General features: G+C 42.0%; 1 protein-coding gene across 1 annotated transcript in view; it reads right to left on the reverse strand.

Annotated features, from left to right (window-relative positions):
• Nucleotides 1-2,725: 2,725 nt before the first annotated feature.
• The window catches only part of syt7a (synaptotagmin VIIa), a 107,732-nt gene continuing 87,409 nt past the window's right edge, over nt 2,726-23,048 (reverse strand). Inside the window, exons 8-13 of the mRNA XM_058075952.1 lie at nt 13,072-13,174; nt 11,008-11,275; nt 9,526-9,695; nt 9,147-9,261; nt 7,208-7,407; nt 2,726-5,707 (exon numbers count right to left, since the gene is read on the reverse strand). Of these exons, the coding sequence (XP_057931935.1) occupies nt 5,603-5,707; nt 7,208-7,407; nt 9,147-9,261; nt 9,526-9,695; nt 11,008-11,275; nt 13,072-13,174 (961 nt within the window). The 3' untranslated portion in view covers nt 2,726-5,602. The remainder of the gene's footprint in view (nt 5,708-7,207; nt 7,408-9,146; nt 9,262-9,525; nt 9,696-11,007; nt 11,276-13,071; nt 13,175-23,048) is intronic.

The following is a 23,048-nucleotide window of genomic DNA, read 5'->3' on the forward strand; positions in this document are numbered from 1 at the left end:
GGATCCCAATATTGTAGCCAATATGTGAAATTTTACAGCTAACTGAAATGAAAGCTAATTCATTTCAGTTCAATTAAAAAATAAAACTCTTATTCTATAGTTAACACATAGAGTAAAATATTTCAAGAATATATTTCTCAATAATTATGATGATTAGCGACTCCGTAGTCAGGAAAAAGACAAAAGAAACTGTGATAAGTGAATCTCTGCTAAGTAGGATTCCTGATTTATAAATTAAATACTAATTCCAATCACTCATATAACCCAACATCAAAAATAAGACATAATATAGACTCACGTTAGCGTTGGGACAGGTTCTTGTTGCTGTCGGGTTCTTTTACTTCCTGTGGTGGCTATTCAATGTAACATAATGGAACATTACTGACCCCTAGTGACCAGTGTAGAGTACTACACATCAAAAGGTCTTAATGTATTTTTTGAATGCCTGGTTTATGTTAGTTAAAAGTAAATACATTTTGCTTAAATATGCATATTTTCTGACTAATAATAGATCCTAGTAAACCACAAAACAGCGATCAATTGTTAATTTATAATTAATATACATTTGGAAAAAACCTGATAGCGTACAGATAAAGTAGAGTATATGATATTCATAAGAAATATCATATACAATTGGAGTGTACCCAGTGGGATACACTGTAGTTGTCTATGTCTGTGTATTGCTGGTTTACAAATTATGCTTCACTGCAAGTATAATTAAAATATATATTTTGGCACCATGATCATTCCTATCCAATTTATTAACAACCTAATTATTTTATTTGGAACAAGAAGAAACCTAACCCAAAATAAAACTATGGAGTAAGGTACTGAGATACTTAGCTACTACTACCTCTACTCCAACACAGTCGAAATAACTCCACAACACCACCTGCATCTCCGCCTAGCAACAGAGTGATGAAGGAAACAACTGAGCATGTGCACCGAGTGGCTACCAAAAAATAAATAAATAACAATAAAAATGTGAGCATCTGCAACATTACTGTGCAATATTCATGAGCTCTGTGTTTGTTGAAGGTCGTTGCTGACAGTTTTGGTGCCAACAAATCTCTCAGTAAAGAGGCATGAGACAGGTGGTGGTTGAATAAAATTCTGCTTTCTCTTTTATTCTGTTTAACTTAGCCTTCACTGTATTGGTGTTTGTTTTCCGGCTGTTGGCAAGGAGACGGTGTTTGTTACACAATTTTTTTAGATAATCATATGAAAGCGCAGATGAAAAAGCAAACCTATTTAAATGTTTATTCGCTATTTGACCTTGAGCGCGACCGTTCATGTGGTTTACACTAGATGTAATCACGGAAATATCATAGCAGATCATTATCATAAAGCGTCTTGGCTCGAGGGGTAGTTTAGTTCAAACGAAGGTTATACAGCGGAGCGCTGATATTGCATATTTGCATTTGGGACAATAAAAGCACTCGGTGGTGTTTTGTTTTAAATGTGCCACCAAGCAACCTGTCTGCCTCCAAGCTTGCTTGCACCAGCAGCAGAAACATGCCTGCTGTTACTAAGAATAACACCATAATTCTGCCAGTTTACTGGGTCAAGTGAGGTGATATGGCCCTCCTTGAGCACCATGTAATCATGATGAAAGGAATCATCATTTTGTAACTATTCTCCGCAATTGTATCCCTTCACAGTATCTTCATTGTTACTAATGAGGACACTAATGGGTTTTTTTTTCGCTTGTGAGTGTTGCCTCAGCAAACCCGCAGTGTGATTCCATGCTAGCTGAGAAACACACTTGAGTATTAATTTTTTTTTTTTGTATAGATCATCACCTGGTAATTATGTTATCCTGGATGTGGGTTCACAAAGGCCAACTTGCCTCTTGCATTAGGATGATGTGAGCCTCTCTACCTGATGCATGCGTGCCAAGGTATGTGCAATACAAAAAAAAAAAGAATGACTGAATCCAAATGGCGGCACGGCGGTCGAGTGGAGACCAGGGTTCAATTCCACCCTCGGCCATCTCTGTGTGGAGTTTGCATGTTCTCCCCGTGCATGCGTGGGTTTTCTCCGGGTACTCCGGTTTCCTCCCACATTCCAAAAACATGCTAGGTTAATTGGCAACTCCAAATTGTCCATAGGTATGAATGTGAGTGTGAATGGTTGTTTGTCTATATGTGCCCTGTGATTGGCTGGCGACCAGTCCAGGGTGTACCCTGCCTCTCGCCCGAAGACAGCTGGGATAGGCTCCCTCGTGAGGAAAAAGCGGAAATGAATGAATGAATGAATCCAAATGAGGTAAAAACCAGAACGTATTGAGTAAAGGACAGCCTTATTCCAGGCATTCTGTACACCTATTATTGATTAAACAGTTGACCTTTGTGCTGTATCAGTGCAAATTACATTCAAAAAGCAACTTGTTATAATTACGAGTTACTTCAATTCAATTCGTAATAGAAATATTCATGAATGTACAGTCAAACCTCAGTTTTTGTGAAAATATAAAAATTTTGACTCTGTGCTGTATCGTTCTGAGCAATCAAGCACCCAAACAAAGCACCCTACACAGAACGCAACATACGTATTTGTAAATAAAGAATTTCACGCAGCTAAACTTCATCATAGGCTGGAGCCTATCCCAGCTGTCTTCCGGCGAGAGGCGGGGTACACCCTGGACTGGTCGCCAGCCAATCACAGGGCACATATAGACAAACAACCATTCACACTCACATTCATACCTATGGACAATTTGGAGTCGCCAATTAACCTAGCATGTTTTTGGAATGTGGGAGGAAACCGGAGTACCCGGAGAAAACTCCACACAGAGATGGCCGAGGATGGAATTGAAGTCGGGTCGTAGCTAAACTTAAGAAGGCAAACACGTACCACTTCCACATGGGATGGGAGGATAACATTTTTTCACTCTATCATGTCAGTCATGCCATGGCTGACTTCATGCAGTATTAAGGTAGCGTAAGGTAATGTCTCAATGTTGTGTGTTATTACTGCCCTCTAACGACAAAAATATCACTTATATTTCAATATATTTTGACTAATAATAGACGGAGCGATCATTTACTTTGTGGAAAAAACGCGATATAGTAAGGGATGACTGTACATGCTCTCTCACACCTGCTCTCTCTCCTCCAGACACCAACAAGTGGACCTGTCAGATTTGCCTGGTTGGCCACGTCTAGAAATTACAGCTGATAAGAAGACACTAGCAGAGCTGACCCTTCTGAAGACTGCAGACGTAAAATTTCCACTCAACATACCTTGAAAAAGAAATTGAACATTCATTTTACAAGAAGCCAAATCAAGCTCAACATAATCCAACTACAACTGTGACAAAAAAAACTGCGCTCAAACCTATCATTAATAATGAAATAACAGTTTCTGTAGTCAAACTGAACAGCTGACGGGACTATGCCTCAGGGGACCTTCACGACTGCAATTTAAGTGTAGTGCTTTTGAGCAAGTAGCTCCTAAAAAAACTGTGATGCTGTCAATGCGATGCTGTTTGATTTACTGTGAGGGAATTTCAGCTGACAAACAAAGCAGCCGCTAAAACAACCGCGATGGTCGGCAGCACCCGGGGAAATGATTATCTGCTTGTACAATATCTCACAGTCACAGATCAGTCCTACTTCAAAAATCACACCCACAGAGTGTGAAACACAGCGATACAGTATGTGGAGAGACATCAAATTCTCTATTATCCTGGGTCACAACCAAAGCTAAAATCCACTCCATATTGGATGCTTGCAGCGTCGGGAAGAACATACAGAAGCTGTCAGTCACTCAGTTGGTTCTCTGATCATGCTTTACACTTTGTGTCATAACAATGCCGGCTTGGCAAGCCTCCATGTGACAGGCAAAGCTCTCCTTTCTGCCAACAGGAATCCACCACACACATGCCAGTGAACATGCACAGAAAAAAAAAAACAAGAGGCACAAAAAGAGGAGGATGAGAGCCCTTCATGCGTCCTCTGTGTGTCCTCTTCATCTCGACACCCTCAAGTCACAGAACAGAGGAAGCCTCACACCCCAATCTCCCCTCTCATACATTTCTCCCTTCATAATCATCATCAAAAACCATCCTTAAGGTTATTATTGTTAATACAGTTCGAAAAAAGTGCAGATAGAACTTCCCCGCGCCCTTGTTAAGAAGGCAGGGCAGTAGAGGATGGGGAAAAGATGGCAGTAAGAAGATAGAAAGAGAAAAGAGAAGACTGCTGCGTCAGAGTTGTGTTGCTCCTGTATGCACATCTGTCTCTGTCTCTCTCTCTCTCACACACACACACACACACACACATATATATAGACAAACACAGCATACAGTACTTGCACCGGCAGACACACATTAATACAGATGTGCCACAGAGAAAAGAGGTTGAGAAGATGGAGAGGTTCTCTGAGATCTTCAGCACAACATGGCAAAACAAGAGCACAGGGCAGCACTAAGAATTCATAGGCTCAATACACAAATAGAAGTGAGCGCGCATGACGGACCGCATGCACACAAAACAGCACACAAACTTTGCGTTGCCTTTGTCGCAAGAAGATTTGAAATCGCTTCCCTCCGTTGTTGTGAAAAATGACATCATCGTAATGTCTTGGGTTTTGAGTTGTTGTTTTTTGTTTGTTTTTTTTTCCCTTCAGTCTTCTTTTTTCTCTCTCCATGTCAATTCCTTTTTCATTTGTCTGGAAAAAATCAGGAGCGATCCATCTGGTGAGTTTGTCGTGTTCCCGCTTTCCCAGCTTCAGAAAGTTCAGTACATATACAGTATATCTTTTAACCTCTATTGTTGTTGGAGCTACAGCACAGCACCCACAGCACACGGACAACAGGTGGAGGGGGAGGCAAGGGTAAGGTTGCTGGGGGAACGGAAATTCGGATGGGTCCACTATAATATGCCAGAGGGTGAGAAAGAGGGAACGATAAAGAGGACATGAGCGAATAGACGGGGAACGAGGAGATCATCAACAGTATCTTGACTTGAGCTGGTTTCTTCACAAACCAAGTATTGATTGCTTTCTGCGACTTCCGCCAAACTTAAGTTAAAAGGAAGCAGCAAAATAATGGAAGATATAGCACACTGGAGACAGTGGTGGGGAGGGAATAGTACGCATTTGTATGGAGGGGGTTCTGCCAATCTACAGCCTAATATACTAATGTGTTTATGTACTAGTACATACAGTACACACTGTATAGAATTGTGTACCTGGAATTATTATTATACACTAGGATTATATGTCACTTAATTAACATTCCCTGTGATTCCACGGGACTGGCACCTTCAGTGGGTCAGGCTGCAGTGCAGTTCAGGACCGAGAAGGTCCACGCATAGAAACAAGAAGCCCCCACAAAGTGCAAAGGGACGTACGGGCAGTTAAAAATAAGAGAGGAGTGGCGAGACATAGAAATGTATATGAGAAGAGGAACAAGATGAGCTGGCGGGAACAAGAAAAAAAAAAAAGTTTAAAGGTTTACGAGAGCAGATGGCTAATTGTACCCGTGTTTCGCAGCCTGGCAGCAAGTCAGTCTTGTGCATAAGGATGGGATTGGAAGGGAGAGGGAGGACGGGTGGGGGGAAAGAAGGGCGGCCATGAAGGAAGGTAGGCGGTGACATCAGGCCTTGAGAGCATGCCACTGGGCCACGTTGGTGCGCGGCCGAGCTAGCATGTCTTTCCAGTGCTTCACCTCCGCTGGTCCACTCTTCCACGACAGGTAAATCTGACAAGATGAAGCACAATAATAAGCACATTGTTAAATTAAAACCTTTCCGATATTGATTGTTTTTCTCAGTTTCATCAGTTAGTAGAATAACTTCTCAGTTATGACAGGGACTTTACAGGAAGTACTGTTCAACACCTGGTACCGTGCACACAACAGGGAGGAAAGCTGTAATGCCATGAAATAGACCAAGCTCTATCACAGGCTGCATAATAGATGTATTTTGACGCTAAAGCCATACTTGACTGTCAGCACGGCTCTATTCCCCTATGGCGAGAGTAGAAGTTTTGCACCGACAGCTTTCTGCACGAAAGCCTTTCTAACATTAAAGACTTCAGGATGTCAAGTGCAGTTTAAAGTATAAATAGCTACAAAATCCATTTAGTGAGTATAGTTCATGGCGGATGAAGGGGTTAACTACAGGTCTTATTCAGGACTTAATATTTCAGTTTTGTGTCATAGTTTGGTCAGTCGCTTTTTACAACACAGGTGGTCAAAATTACGATTATAATTATCATAAGTTATGAGAGGAGGGCTGCAGTGGTTAGCGTGCAGGCCACACAGCTAGGAGACCCGAGTTCGATTCCACCTTTGGGCATCTCTGTGTGGAGTTTGCATGTGCATGAGTGGGTTTTCTCCGGGTACTCCGGTTTCCTCCCACATTCCAAAAACATGCTAGGTTAATTGGCGACTCCAAATTGTCCATAAGTATGAATGTGAGTGTGAATGGTTGTTTGTCTATATGTGCCCTGTGATTGGCTGGCGACCAGTCCAGGGTGTACCCCGCCTCTTGCCCGAAAACAGCTGGGATAGGCTCCAGCACGCCCGTGAGCCTTGTGAGGATAAGCGGTAGAAAATGAATGAACTAATGGTATATTTGTGTGGACAAATGTTATAATGACAATAAAAACAGTTTAACAATTTAAAAATTTACATGTAACCATTTCCATGGTTTTTCTTGACAATAACCAAAATCGATGTTCTTACATCAATAGCGATGGCATTGTACTGCCAAAAAACTGAAGAAGTTGGTTGAATATTTTTTTCTCTACCCAGCGAAAGTATAACTAAGTAACTAACTAAACATCTCCAGCTCCAGTTTTACCATGAATAGTAAAAACCAGTCAAAGGACTTGAAATAATTTACATGATACATGCAAATGTGGCTTAATACTAAATTCCTACGGTGACATGTGCTCTAGAAAAGTCAGCCTATTTATTTATCATTAAAAAGGCATAGAGCGCGGCGGAAAAAGTGCAGTGAGTAAATGTGTTATATTAATTAAAACGAAGAGATTTTCAATTAAAATAACCACTGATGCCTGATGATATGTATCTATGTTATGTATGGAGTGTAAATATGGATGAGAGACAGTGTCATTAATCATTGGATGTATTCATATTTGCATCTAACCCGAGATGAACGTCTGAAGGGGACTTGTAGGTGGCAACATTTGCAAAGAGCAACAACAAAAAAAAAAGCCTCCACCCAAACGTTACCTTGCCGATAACATCATTGCGGCTGAGTCTGTCCTTGTCCATGACAGTGATGATGATGGTAGTCTCCCTCAACACATGGGCGGGTACATCGAAGGGGAAGGACTCGTTGAAGACGGGATTGAGACAGCGCTTCATTGTCACCGTCTTTTTCTTTTCTACACGTCTATCTTTGTGCATCAGCCACACCTTCACGTAGGGATCTGCAATGAGAATAAAAAAAGGTTTCTTATGAGCAATGATCAAGCTGAATAGTCCAGACCGGACTAAATAGAATACTTTGTGTACAGCAGTGTACTGCAACAAATATGACAATGCAAGGTCATTTTTGGACGGGCGTAGGACAGTTTTGCAGTTACCCTCAATCGCTGATGAAAAGGGATGGGAGGGGTGCCGTTGGCGGGATAGATACAGTTTGAGCACAAGGTCAACTTATTCCCTGAGCATGGGGGACATAACATATAAACAAGTGAATTTATGGATATAAAAACTGGGAGCGGTCATACTAATAACACATGTATACGTACGCTGACAAGACATTTTGGACGTGTGTCACATTATATTTGGCATAAAAGTAACACCACATTTCACTAAAAGAAACATAAAATATGATGGTGGTAGCACCTAATAATTAATAAATGGAACAATGCGGTCTAAAGAGACAAAAGTTGAACTTTTTGGAAGGTGTGTGTCCCATTACATCTGGCATAAAAGTAACACCACATCATACCAACAGTAAAATATGGTGGTGGTAGTGTGATGGCCTGGGGCTGTTTTGCTGCTTCAGGACATGGAAGACTTGCTGGGCTAAATGGAACCATGAATTCTGCCCCCTCATGTTAAATCCTGAAGGAGAATGTCCAGCCATCTGTTGGTGACTTCAAGCTGAAACCAACTTGGGTTGCAAGTCCACCACTGAACGGCTGAAGAAACACAACATGAAGACTATGGAGGGGCCTAGTCAAAGTCCTGACCTGAATCCTATTGAGATACTGTGGCATGACCTTAAAAAGCAGTTCATGCTCCTGATTGATCACACTCCAGAGGACTTCCAAACTACTGCCGAACCCCACTTTTTAATATTGTCGGTACAGTACATTCAGTACATTTTTCATGTCAGTTTCATGTCAGTACATTTTTTGCAGGAGTTTCTGAAAAAACTGCTCCCACCTCCAGACATTGGTGGAAACATTGTATTGGGATTGGGTAGTACGAGTGTAAAGGTCACTATAGTGGTGTTATTTCTATATGTCCAGAATGCTCTAATAAACTTACAACTACAAAAATAACAATGAAATAATTACAAAAACCTAATAATAAGAAAACATTCAATTTATAATTTATTTTCACTTTTTTTGGGTCAGGGGTTGGCTGGAGCCTTTCCCTACGACACTGACTGGTCACAAGTCAATTACAAGACATACAGTATAGAAACCACCATTCACACTCACATTCACTTTATGTATAGGTAATTTAGAGTATCCAATTAACCTAACATGCAAAAAAAAGTGTCCAGGAAGAAAATTGACAGCAACATTCGTAATTCATTATAAGGGAACTGTGTAGTTCTGTTTAACAAAGATAAAGAAACCTTTTCCACAGTGAGGCTTGATACTTTGAAAACTAGCATTAGACTGACCTGACCCAATTTTAGCTGGGATGCTGAGAGTCCTCTTAAGTATACAAGAGAGACAAAGACTAAGGGAGCAAGGTAAGACGCTTGATGTAATGTCACCTTGCAATGTAGCTATCTATGTCATAACCCTGCTCAGAAGTCAGGCGGCACGTGTCCTTTGAACAGAGCGGGTCAATGAATGTTTAAATATGGAGCTGGCGCGTGGCACAATGTCACATAGGATGCAAAGTCGCAAAAGACACTGCAGACTGCTGAGCAAGGTTTAGCGAGAGAAGAGGAAAACACCAAGCAATGAGAAAACATTACCTGAGGTACCCCCGATATCCATGGCTTTGAGATTACGAGCTTTGATGATGTTCACAGTGATGGTGTTGGCAGTGGGATTATAGCACAGAGACACCAGCAAGTCCCCTCGTCTCCCCTGAGGAACACACACACACACACACACACAAACACACAATGTGGCATGAATCATCTGAGCTAATATCAGATTTCACTAGAAAATATCAAATTTCAGATTGCTCACTATCATGTAATCTTAAATCATTGCTCTAATTCCTTGTACACAACACAACAAGCCAAACCATTTGGTCAAGCCAAAATTACTTCAGTGAAAAACTTTTGATTTTTGAAAAACAATTGATTCATCATCATGCACCCCAGTGGTTGTCCCTCCCCCTCTTACACTGCCATCACTGCAGGGCTTGAGCTCCTTCCAGAAGGTCTTTATCTGGCCCAATTCCACCTTATTAAGGGGGATTGAGACCTCTCCAATAGGGTCATTCCTGCTGAAGCGGTCATAGTCCAACACCTGAAGGTAGAGTGTGCGCTCTCTCACCTTCTCATAGGGGAAACCTAAAATGGAGGCAAAATGAGATAAAGCGAGTGTATTTCTTACAGTACTTTTTCATAACGTAGCAAAAGAGATACTTTAATTTTTCAAGTGCAAAAATGTTCATTTTGCGCCGTGACTCAACTTTGTCATTGCCACACATTCAGTTCCATTAAAAGGCGGTTCAGCAACACTTCACTCAAATTGCTTGAAAGCGAATCTAAATAGATTTTACAGTGATGCCAAGCACCCATAATGAGGATCATAGCACTCTAGTAGTCAAAGAAAAAAACAATACTGCTTCAACAAGGCATTTCAACATGGCAGCTCAGTTTGATCAGTGGCTTGGATGCACCAAGGACAAATAAGGCAATACCACACCAGCTCCAACAGATGGCGCTGTGGTGAAATAAGCTTTTACTTCAATGATTTAATTTTAACTTGTGTATAGACAATGGTGTCATCCATCCATCCATTTTCTGTACCGCTTATCCTGACGAGGGTTACAGAGAATGCTGGAGCTTATCCCAGCTGTACACCCTGGATTGTTCGCCAGCCAATCACAGGGCACATATAGACAAACAACCATTCACACTCACATTCATACCTATGGACAATTTGGAGTCGCCAATTAACCTAGCATGTTTTTGGAATGTGGGAGGAAACCGGAGTACCCGGAGAAAACCCACTAATGCACAGGGAGAACATGCAAACTCCACACAGAGATGCCCGTACGGGGAATCGAATCTGGGTCCCCTAGCTGTGTGGCCTGCTCACTAACACAATGGTGTCATAATTCTTATAGAGGTAGTTTTCGAGGGTTTTCCTAAGTGTGTGAATTTCCATGTGTCTTCTACCTGATGAATGATGTAGCATGCCGCCTGCATCAAGTTGCCATGGAAACAGCATAGTGACAGGTCTTTTTCCATACAAACCACTATTTGCATCCTATTGCTAACTTAGATACCACAATTTTGATCAAATATGTATTTGATTACCACCCTCGGCCATCTCTGTATGGAGTTTGCATGTTCTCCCCGTGCATGTGTGGGTTTTCTCCGGGTACTCCGGTTTCCTCCCACATTCCAAAAAAACATGCTAAGGTTAATTGGTGACTCCAAATTGTCCATAGGTATGAATGTGAGTGTGAATGGTTGTTTGTCTATATGTGCCTTGTGATTGGCTGGCCACCAGTCCAGCCCGAAGACAGTTGGGATAGGCTCCAGCACCCCCAATGTATTTAATTAAGCTTGTTTGTCATCCTACTTGACAAGCCACTCTTGATCAAATGGATCTATACTCCTTTATGCTACTATACACAAAAATGACACAAACCTTCAAACAAGAAGGTTTCATTCCAGTGGGGGTTGAGGTTCTTCCTCTTGACCTTGGTCTCCAGTTTGTGCTTCTTATCAGGCAGCAGGTATATTTTAACAAATGGATCTGAGGTACCAGAGAAGTCCTTGGCTGGTAATTCCTGGCCCCTGAGAACTTTCACCGTAAGGGTTGTGTTCTGGAAGCTGTAGCCTATGCTGAACTGGATCCGGCCCAGCTTCTCACTGATAGGCCCCTCTCCGTCGTCATCCTCCGAACCTGGAGACAACTACAGGGACAAGGAGTGGAATGAAATGAAAAACGAAGACATGCTACAGCAGCAGAAAAGTTCAGGCACAGGGCAAACGCTCAGTGGTGTAAGTATGTGGATGCCTGACCTGCAGAAAGTGTGCAAGGAGGAGGATTTAGCTGCAGTTGTCTCACGTTGTACTAAATCAGCAGCTCAAAGTCAGGGATTGGTGTGACATTAAGCGGACTGACGTAGTTTAATTTCCTTACTAATGTTCTTAAGAGACAGGAGGTGCTCAGATTAAAGATAGGGGAGCTTCTGGACAACCATTCTCTTTCACAGACTGCTTTATCGCTGCTGTGTACTAAAAGGCCACTATCTGATAGAATGCAGTAGATTGGAAGAGAGAGCAAAGAGAAACAGTGAATTTCATTGGCTACACAAAGACAACGGGAGAGGGTGGCCCTGCTCAAGGTTGCCGTTTAACAATTTTAGCATTCTTTATGGTCACTTCTTTACTTCCTGTGGCTTCAATTTTAGTGCCGTTATACATCAATTTTCTACTTTCCTTCACTCGCAAATATCAGAGCGGAGTCTTTGTTGAGGCCATGCCTTCGCTAATGGCTTTTTTTCTACAGAAAAGCTAGGATGCCTCTACTGTAATTCAGTCCAGACAAATAAGTGACTTTTCAATCTGATACCAGCCGCTTCCTTTAAATGTAACCAGCTTTTATTGACGTATCTTATCTAAATGGAACATCAGACCTTTCCTGACAACATACTTGGTAATAGATTTGACTCATAACTCCATGTAAGCAACTAGAGTGGGGCTTTGGTTTTCGTAGGATTCTGTTTTGGGATAAAATTATTGTTAAAAATATATTTTATCCTTCTTCTATTGCTTCTAGTGCCAAACAAAGCATCCCCACATTGGTGACTCAAGTCTCTGTAAAGAATAGTTCTTTTACAGTTGGAGCACTATAGACAGATTCCGGCCAGCGAATCATTTAATCGTGTCTATTACTCTGCACTGATTATGCATTCAAGCGCACTGCGTGTTTTGTGTGCATTTTCGGCTGCACAATAACCACCCAAAATGACAAAGAAAGTAGCAAGTGCCAGAACTTTGGTAGAGAATGTGATTCCTGATTCCTGTTGGAATGGATTAATAACAAAAACTGAGGTTCCACTTTATATGGTAAAGTATAATCTAACATTGAGATTTCCCTTGACACTGAACAGACCGACAGTCGATCGTGGTTTTATATCTAATAGTGCTACACTATTAGATTCATTCATTTTCTACCACTTATCCTCACAAAGGTCGCGGGGGTGCTGGAGCCTATCCCAGCTGTCTTCGGGCGAGAGGCGGGGTACACCCTGGACTGGTCGCCAGCCAATCACAGGGCACATATAGACAAACAACCATTCACACTCACATTCATACCTATGGACAATTTGGAGTCGCCAATTAACCTAGCATGTTTTTTTGGAATGTGGGAGGAAACCGGAGTACCCGGAGAAAACCCATGCATGCACGGGGAGAACATGCAAACTCCACACAGAGATGGCCGAGGGTGGAATTGAACCCTCAGCTCCTAGCTGTGAGGTCTGCACGCTAACCACTCGACCGCCGTGCCGCCCTCAGTTACTATTCAATTGACTCTAATTTACTCAAAAAGGCTCATTATCCAAATCTAGCGTTTAAACCTTCTGAGAGCCATAAAGGTACACGACTATATCAGCAAGCTGCTGCTGTAATACCATACAAAGGGCTTTATTTGGATGAGTAGACCGTGACAATGTTCTTTGTGTGCCGTGAGCGTTGCGCTTACCATCACCATGTCTCCAGTTAGAGAGTTGGCCAGGTCAGCAACGGAGGAGTGGCCGTCAGCATCAGGGGGTTGGCCTTTGGGGCTGTTGGCTGGCTTGTTGCCCCTGGAAGCACAAACACACATTGACCAAAAGAACAAGACACAACCTCGTCTCCAGAAAGACAGAATGTCTGAGCACATGGGGGGAGTCCAACCTCCACCTGTTTGGCACATGAAAACTGCCTATCAGAAACATCCAACTGAGTCCAAGTTTGCTTTTACTGTAGATAGATGCCATTTCAAAAAAAAGGTGGCTGTGCTTTCTCTAAGCTTTGTACGAGCAGAGCCAAATCAGATCTGCCAAGAAATCCACAGATAAACAGCAGGTGCTAGAACTAAGGATATTTGATGCAGGGGGTTGTGTCTGATGGAACTTGGAATCTGAAATGTATGTAAATATGTCCAGTGTGGCAAACATCCATATCTCTACAAGAAATTCACCTCCAGCAACATAAAACAGAACCACTATATTTAAATTCATTAGCCAACCATGAATTCCCTGGGTGGACACTGACAAGACACCCACATATATACATATATATTACATTTAAAGGCAACAAGACATTACAAAGAACACAATGGACAAACATGTATAGCAACACGTACAAGACAAGACATTTAACAGGACAGTGGACATTTTGTGTAGTGTCTAATTAATCTATTAAGAGTTTGCATCACCATGAACAAAAACATGAACAAAATCGTTAAAGTTTTGTTCCTTCACATAAGAATTGTTGAGAATAATGCGGGCTAAACATTGTGTCAGAAATACGTCGATGTTCATACAAAACAATGCGTACTGAATGAAAGTAGAAAAAGACAATAAAATAAAGATATGGAATGAAATAAAGCATGTAATAGAATAAGACAATCCAAAAGTCCTGGCCAGTGCAATATGACACATTAGAAATACTCCATACACGGACAGGTTGAACACTGAAACACTGTTTAAGGCAGTAAATGAGCAATAGAGAATAGAAAAAACACAGAGAAAAATGACACGAGTGAAATCAAGCAAGAAGATGCTGAATGTTCCAGACACAAACTTGACAGAAATCATAAAGATTACTAATACGATAGAAGGTCCAACAAGTAATGTAAGAAAGAGGAAAGCAAGCAAGGAACCATTTATCTGTATAGAAGAGATAACAAGTATTAATAGCATGAACACTGAGGTCACGAGAAAAAAAAAACAAAACCAAAAGAGTGAAAGAGATTGTTACAAACAACAGCACATTAGATAGAAAAAAAAAGAGAGCTGCAAGAAAAAGATAGGGAATGAAGGAAGGAAAGAAGGAAGGAAGGAAAGCCTGGAAACACAAGAGAGGCTTAGTTTGGTCAGTCTGATAAGTATCAAAGAAGAAGATATAAAAATAAAGAGTTCTGAACACACAGTCTAACAGTAGACAAAGAGAGAAGAGAACCGTGAAGAAAAGAAAAGAACAGAACAATAAATACAATTGATTACCAGCAAAAAATAGATCAACATAAATTATAATGGGATCGTATAAAAGGGAAATGAAGTGTAGGTATACTAAAAACAAAATGAGACGTACTTTGGAAAGAACATGACGATTGCACATTTAGAGTGTTACAAAAGAGGGTGTTGCTTGAGATGAAGTAATGCCAACTTTACAATCTAAACCTGATTTCCCAAACATTTGGCAACACTCTAAAAGTGAGGACTGGGATCACAAGGGCCAAAGCACAAACGGGCATTGGCTACATGTGCATATATAAGACATATGCAAGTAGGTGTCACTCAAAGAGTGACAGGGCAATGCCTTGGACAGGCAGGAAACAAGGAGCCCATAAACAAGTCTGTCTGTCTGGCCAGCATCTGTCACGTTTTTTTTTTCTATTGATGTTTCATGGATTTTTGGAATGCCAAATTTTGAGATGAGTACATTATTTATTTATTTTTTTGCTGAGGACATGGACAGAACTGTGGGGAATATACTGACAAAAAGACAGACAGAAAAAGCGAGCAAACGGGACAAGCAAACAATCACAATCACTTCGACCAGCAAAGGAATGTGGGGGAAGGAGGGATGTCATCAATTAGTGTTCCATTTTCAGGGGCCTCTTTTTGTCTTTTAAACTGCAGGCAAGGAGGCTCAAGATTTAAAACAAGCTGTTCAAAGGAGCTCTGAAACATAAGGTGTAACTTCAACTTCAAGGCACCTCCCTCCTCCTCCACCTCCCAAGTATCGATGGGGGGGGGGAGTGAACATCTTTAATTATTCATTCTCCTTCATGCTTCACTCAGGGGTTCATTGCATTGTCAGGTAAGAGCTTCTGCAGCCATTGGAATGGCTTTCCTACCAGGAAAGCTCTATTGCACCTCATGTGGTCCTCCACTGCTGGGAGGTCTTCTGATTCTTATAACAAAGCGGCCGGTGCGGCACATTTGCACCAGAAAATACTTTAATTGCTCCATGAATCCAAATGTGCATCGGTTTCATTCATTCATTCATTCATTTTCTACCGCTTTTCCTCACAAGGGTCGCGGGGGTGCTGGAGCCTATCCCAACTGTCTTCGGGCAGGAGGCGGGGTACACCCTGGACTGGTCGCCAGCCAATCACAGGGCACATATAGACAAACAACCATTCACACTCACATTCATACCTATGGACAATTTGGAGTCGCCAATTAACCTAGCATGTTTTTGGGAATGTGGGAGAAAACCGGAGTACCCGGAGAAAACCCACACATGCACGGGGAGAACATGCAAACTCCACACAGAGATGGCCGAGGGTGGAATTGAACCCTGGTCTCCTAGCTGTGAGGTCTGCGCGCTAACCACTAGACCACCGTGCCACATGGTTTCATGTTTATCTAAAAAAAAAAAACATTTTGGTGCTATTGCAATCTTGACTAGAAGTTCTTGAAGCCTGCATTTGCCTACAGTATCCAGTAGGAGGCAGAGCTGACTTGAATTCATATCAGATTCTTCTGCAGCTCAGAAAGTGGGCTGTTGGCATAGCAACGGCTTTTTAGAAACATAGATCATACATATTGGGATTTAGGGTACGTGAGGGAGTGGGTGCGAGGGCAGGTGTGTTAAAAGAGGTGTAACAAACAGGCAAACACAATGAGAACATGAGAGTTTAGGATATATGACAGGTACGGGTGAGAGCCTCGCAGACACACACATTGACATGAACACACATATGGAGGCAGGCGGGGCCACTGTGGGTTTCACCGTCCTGTGATACTATCCTGTTTTGTTACCTGACCGAGGGGCAGCAGCTCGAAGAGAGGGGTGGGGGGGGGCGGATTTGAGGGGAGAAAAGACACTCCACTTCAAGGCTGGAGAGAGACGCGAGAAAGAAAGCCCTTTTCCCCCCACCCACCACCCCAACCCCTGCAAACAAGACACACTCAAACATGCCTGAGACCATGGGATGATGTATTTCTATCTCATAGCCGCCCCCAACTCATCTATGCTTCTTTAGAGGCCAAGTGTACGCTCCCTAGGATCACACACACACACACACAGTCACAGAAATGCTTACATAACTCATCATTCACATGAAACACATGAACGTTCAGTCAGTCATCCCTGCTGTTTGACCCCCTCCCCAACCCCTTCACTCCACCCCCCCTAACCAAAACTGTGATGCTTTCACTGTTAACTAATTGCTCCCTGCATGTTGCGGCTGGAAACGTGACTTAAATAGCAACATTTGCTGAAAGAAGAGAAGAGGCAGTAAATGTTGTGTTGCTTTCAGTGTCTCTGCCTAAGCCACAAAGCACCAGACTGGGAAACACGGGAAGGAGTTACTAATCATTTTGAAGGTCCTAAAAGCTGTTTCAAAAAATCGCTCTTGTCGATTTCACTCCTGTCGCTATGGCAAATATGATTAGGTTGTCCGAAGCTAATTGTTCAGCCAATCGATAACGTTACAGAGCCACACCTCTTTATTGCATCCCAATATGCTCTGTAATTTCCATTTGAAGCCAAAGAGCTCCATTAAAATCAACAGTTTTATTCTTCCACCCTCGGCCATCTCTGTGTGGAATTTGCATGTTCTCCCCGTGTATGCGTGGGTTTTCTCCGGGTATTCCGGTTTCCTCCCACATTCCAAAAACATGCTAGGTTAATTGGCGACTCCAAATTGTCCATAGGTATGAATGTGAGTGTGAATGATTGTTTGTCTATATGTGCCCCGTGATTGGCTGGCGACTAGTTCAGGGTGTACCCCGCCTCTTGCCCGAAGACAGCTGGGATAGGCTCCAGCACCACATGACCCTTGTGAGGATAAGTGGTAGAAAATGGATGAATGAATGAAATGAAATGTTTTATTCTTGTAGGGATTTCTCAAACATGTACTGATCACAACATGTTTTTTAATAAAAAGTCTATTAAAATTACAATCACGAAGCCACCAAATGTTCTGAATGCAGATTCAAATAGGAGGGGGGTTGACTCTGAGGTGTAAGCAGCAGCAAATGAGCCACCTGTTCCGAGAGCAGGATGCAGTTGAATCCCATCTTAAAACCCTTAATAGCTCATCTCTCCTTCCATTTATTTGAGGAGCACATGTGTACCAGCGTGTACCTGCTGCCTCCAGTGCTGCTGTCAGGCCCCCCCACATAATGCATGGATGTGCAGAGGACACAGAGTACACTCTCCATTTGTTCTATATTGGAAGATGGACTTTACCCCACTCCTCGCTTGACACACAGTATGAATAGATGGATGGATGGATGGAAGAATACAACCCCCACCCTACAACCCATCCTTTTGTGATCCTACTTTACTTAGCGAGTAATCAAAATGCGCATTCCTCTAAGATGCGCGGTGGACATGGCAAGGGGATTCCTCAGAGGCTACCTTCACTAGACCCTCTAAAGAGGCGACAGATTAGTTAGGCCCCAAAGCTCCCTGCCACAGGAGGGATATCGTGTCGGAGTAGCAGAGCAAAGCCTAATTAATTCACGCTGATGTTCAAGCAAACCGGCAGGTCACACGATTTGGGACCACTGGGATGAAAATACCCAATGTATCATCCTGATAATGACCCACCACTAGATGAAATAACACTTTGGTGTTAAATATATACGGTTTCCTGCTACATTCCAAAAACATGCTAGGTTAATTGGAGACTCCAAATTGTCCATAGGTATGAATGTGAGTGTGAATGGTTGTTTGTCTATATGTGCCCTGTGATTGGCTGGCGACCAGTCCAGGGTGTACCCCGCCTTTCGCCCCAAGACAGCTGGGATAGGCTCCAACACCCCCTGCAACCATTGTGGGGATAAGCGATTGAAAATGAATGAAGTTTAGCTACATATCCAGAAGTCCTTGGGAGCGCATGGTAGTGTGACCAATCACAACAGAGTGGGCGTACCTAGAGGAGGACCAGGGGAATTATTATTATTAACTTTTCGGATTTCGACTTTACGTCTTCATGTGAAAGGGGACGAAAACAGCTGGGATAGGCTCCAGCACCCCCTGCCACCCTCGTGGGGATAAGCAATTGAAAATGAATGAAGTTTAGCTACATATCCAGAAGTCCTTGGGAGCGCATGGTAGTGTGACCAATCACAACAGAGTGGGCGTACCTAGAGGTGGACCAGGGGAATTATTATTATTAACTTTTCGGATTTCGACTTTACGTCTTCATGTGAAAGGGGGCAAAAACAGCTGGGATAGGCTCCAGCATGCCCGCGACCCTTGTGAGGATAAGTAGTAGAAATGAATGAATTAATTATTATTATTAACTTTTCGGATTTCGACTTTACGTCGAAAACAGCTGGGATAGGCTCCAGCATGCCCGCGACCCTCGTGAGGATAAGTAGTATAAATTAATGAATGAATTAATGAATTATTATTATTAACTTTTCGGATTTCGACTTTACGTCTTCATCTGAAAAAGGGCAAAAACAGCTGGGATAGGCTCCAGCATGCCCGCGACCCTCGTGAGGATAAGTAGTAGAAATGAATGAATTAATTATTATCATTAACTTTTCGGATTTCGACTTTACGTCGAAAACAGCTGGGATAGGCTCCAGCATGCCCGCGACCCTTGTGAGGATAAGTAGTATAAATTAATGAATGAATTAATGAATTATTATTATTAACTTTTCGGATTTCGACTTTACGTCTTCATCTGAAAAAGGGCAAAAACAGCTGGGATAGGCTCCAGCATGCCTGCGACCCTCGTGAGGATAAGTAGTAGCAATGAATGAATGAATGAATGAATTATTATTATTAACTTTTCGGATTTCGAATTTACGTCTTCATCTGAAAGGGGGCGAAAACAGTTGGGATAGGCTCCAGCATGCCCGCGACCCTCGTGAGGATAAGTAGTAGAAATGAATGAATGAATGAATTATTATTATTAACTTTTCGGATTTCGACTTTACGTCTTCATCTGAAAGGGGGCGAAAACAACTGGGATAGGCTCCAGCATGCCCGCGACCCTCGTGAAGATAAGTAGTAGAAATGAATGAATTAAATAATTAATTATTATTATTAACTTTTCGGATTTCGACTTTACGTCTTCATGTGAAAGGGGGCGAAAACAGCTGGGATAGGCTCCAGCATGCCCGCGACCCTCGTGAGGATAAGTAGTAGAAATGAATGAATGATTGAATTAATTATTATTATTAACTTTTCGGATTTCAACTTTATGTCTTCATCTGAAAGGGGGCGAAAACAGCTGGGATAGGCTCCAGTATGCCCGCGACCCTCGTGAGGATAAGTAGTATAAATGAATGAATGAATGAATTATTATTATTAACTTTTCGGATTTCGACTTTACGTCTTCATCTGAAAGGGGGCGAAAACAGCTGGGATAGGCTCCAGCATACCCACGACCCTCGTGAGGATAAGCATAAAATGGATGGATATTAAATACAATTATATTTTTTAATACTTTTAAGCTGAAGGTCATAACCTCCATGTCTGATTTTGCCTTTCACATGCAGCCACTAAATAAGCATCGCAATCATCTCATAAAATATGAAGCAATATTATAGCCCACTTGGCAATATGGACAGACACTCCCGCATGAGAGTGCACGCCATCTTTCAAGCTAGGAAATTTGCATCTATCTATTAATATCTCCCACATGTATTCTAAAACAAGCACCAACTCTACTGGCTAACACAAAATGATGCAACATCCATGGATGAATAATTGAAAGGCCACAGGCAAGTGGATTGAATGTTAATGTGGCACAAGTATACATCCCGCCTCCTCTGTTGTGAGCCTCTGTCTTCATTGGGTGGCCGGGTTGCTGCTCACACGGAGATCTAGATTCAAAGCTCTTGGGGAACGGGGCTTCTCTTTATAGCAACACTGAAGGAGCGTGTACTGTATAGGTTCACTGAATCGGAACAGAATTGTGTGAGTGAGGACCAATGAGGCATTAACAAGCCACTCTAACATTCTAATTAAGCTTCCTGAAATCCGTAGCCTATGGATGCCTGGGACGAACGCATCTCAATGCACTTGGCCCCAATCTGAGCAATAAAAGATGTTGTAATCTGACTCAACGTGTCTGCACGAAAAGGGGCGTATGCTGGGGTATGTGGAAAGAGCATGTAGCAGGCATATACGTATCTGCTCTGCACCAGTAAGATTCTGCAAGACACACGAAAACCACCCATAAAACCGTTTTTTAGAATCAGCCTGACTTGGTGTGAGGTGGGTCTAATTCTTAAGTCTCAAAAGTAACAAATAGAGTCATTTCATGAGGACTGGAGGGGGGAATAAAGGGCAAAACAAGGAAAAAAAACTGCTACTATTTCAGTAAATACATATATTGTAACTCTTATATTATCTAAAAACTTTGCATGTTCTCCCCGTGCATGCGTGGGTTTTCTCCGGGTACTCCGGTTTCCTCCCACATTCCAAAAACATGCTAGGACTCTTTGTGGTGACTTAAAAAGTGTTTTAATGCAGTCGATTGAGTGTTTATTCCTCCAGATAATATTGTAATATAAGAAGATTAACGGCCTGAGTACTCACAAAACGACATTAATAATTAATATTTTATATTGCATTTTATTTCAAGTGCTCTAGTGCTTTCTAGTGTTATAAATAAACGGACGCCATCTCCGAATGTGTTACACAGTGAATGTTTGTCCCACAAACATTCCTCCCCTTCTCCTACGTGCAACCTATATTCCAATGCCCCTTGTGTATCTCAAGCATGCTAACTTCAAACTGTTTATCTACCAGAGCTCCACCTCATAAATTCATGGTCATGTGGAAAGCTTTTATGGCGTTTTTTATCGTGTGATCGCACATACACAAGGTCAGTGACAGTGCCTAATGAATAAAGCTGCATATATGGCCTTCTTATGGCCAGTGGGGATGATGCTGTGTTTGTTCGGCTCGTTTTCAAGCTCAGCAAAGGAACAATTAAGCATTAGCCCACTGCTGAAGGGCAAGTAGAAGTCCCATATGGTATCTGACCCTTTGATACTTCACATACATGAACACTTAATCGCTATGCAAGGTCAAGAGTGTTGAGAAAAAAAAATCCATCTTGAGATCAAATACAGATCAATTAGTAAGTACATTTGAATCTGAAACTGAATTAAATGATCAGTGCTGGTCATATGGAGGTGGTGTCTTATGTGGATACAATTGGGTTGGAAAGCTACTTAAATATGTACTTTGTTCTTGTCATCCCAAATTTATGAGGTGAAGAGAGTGTTTCAATACTGTTATCCTGTTAAGTATGTTATACTGTTAAGTGTATATGGATAAGAGATGGACACGAGAAGAGAATGTTTGATCTCCATACACAGGATGTTATGAAGGTGAAATGAATAAAAGCATGAGGCGTGAGGCTGCTTCCAGATGATAATAAACTGTAGGAAAATTTCAGTAGACATTTTAAATGGTCTTCTGACATTGCATCCTTGCAGGTCATGCAATGTTATTAGATTTGACGTGGCAGTTATCGGTGAGCATTGTGTTCCTCACTAAGTACTCTGTCAAAGTAGTTTTATGGACAAGGAGGGCATTACTGTAGCACACTGCTAATTTTACTTCACTAACTTTACTTGCATTTTAAAGTTCAACAATACTCAATGAGAAATATGCTTGGTTCATTGCCAAAAAAATCAAACACATTAAAATATTAGTCAATCACAACACAACTGAACACAAAATTCTGTTTTAAAATGACAATTATTATAGGGAGAAAAAAATCCTATATGAACAAGTGAATGACCCCATAACAGCAACAACTGCAATCAAGCATTTGCAATAACTTGCAATGAATCTCTTAAAGCGCTGTGGAGAAATTCTGCCCCACTCATCTTTGCAGAATTGTTGTAATTCAGTCACATTTTAGGGTTTTCCAACATGAAAAGCCTTTTGAAGGTCATGCCACAGCATCTCAATAGGATCCAGGTCAGGACTGTTTGTTTTGTTTTTCTTCTGCTTCTTCTTCTTTTTTGGGTCATTGTCCTGCTGCAGAACCAAAGTTGGTTTCAGCTTAAGGTCACCAACAGATGGCCAGACATTCTCCTTCAGGATTTAACATGAGGGAGCAGAATTCATGGTTCCATTTTCCACTCTTCCAGGTCCTGAGGCAGCAAACCAGCCCCAGACCATCACACTACCACCACCACATTTTACTGTTGGTATGATGTGGTGTTACTTTTACACCAGATGTAATGGGACAACACACCTTCCAAAAAGTTCAACTTGTGTCTCTTTAGACAACAGAGTATCTTCTCAAAGGTCTTGGGGATCATCAAGAATTCAGACGAGCCTTAATGTTCTTTTTGGTCAGCAGTGGTTTTTGTCAAAGAGCTCTACTATGCAGGCTGTTTTTGTCCAGTGTCCTTTTTTATGGTGGATTCATGAACACTGACCTTGACTGAGACATGTGAGGCCTGCAGTTCTTTGGATGTTGTTGTGGGGTCTTTTGTGACCTCTTGGCTGAGTCGTTACTGTGCAGTT

The sequence above is a fragment of the Doryrhamphus excisus genome, chromosome 6, assembly GCF_030265055.1.
Source record: "Doryrhamphus excisus isolate RoL2022-K1 chromosome 6, RoL_Dexc_1.0, whole genome shotgun sequence".
In the NCBI taxonomy this organism is placed as follows: domain Eukaryota; kingdom Metazoa; phylum Chordata; class Actinopteri; order Syngnathiformes; family Syngnathidae; genus Doryrhamphus; species Doryrhamphus excisus.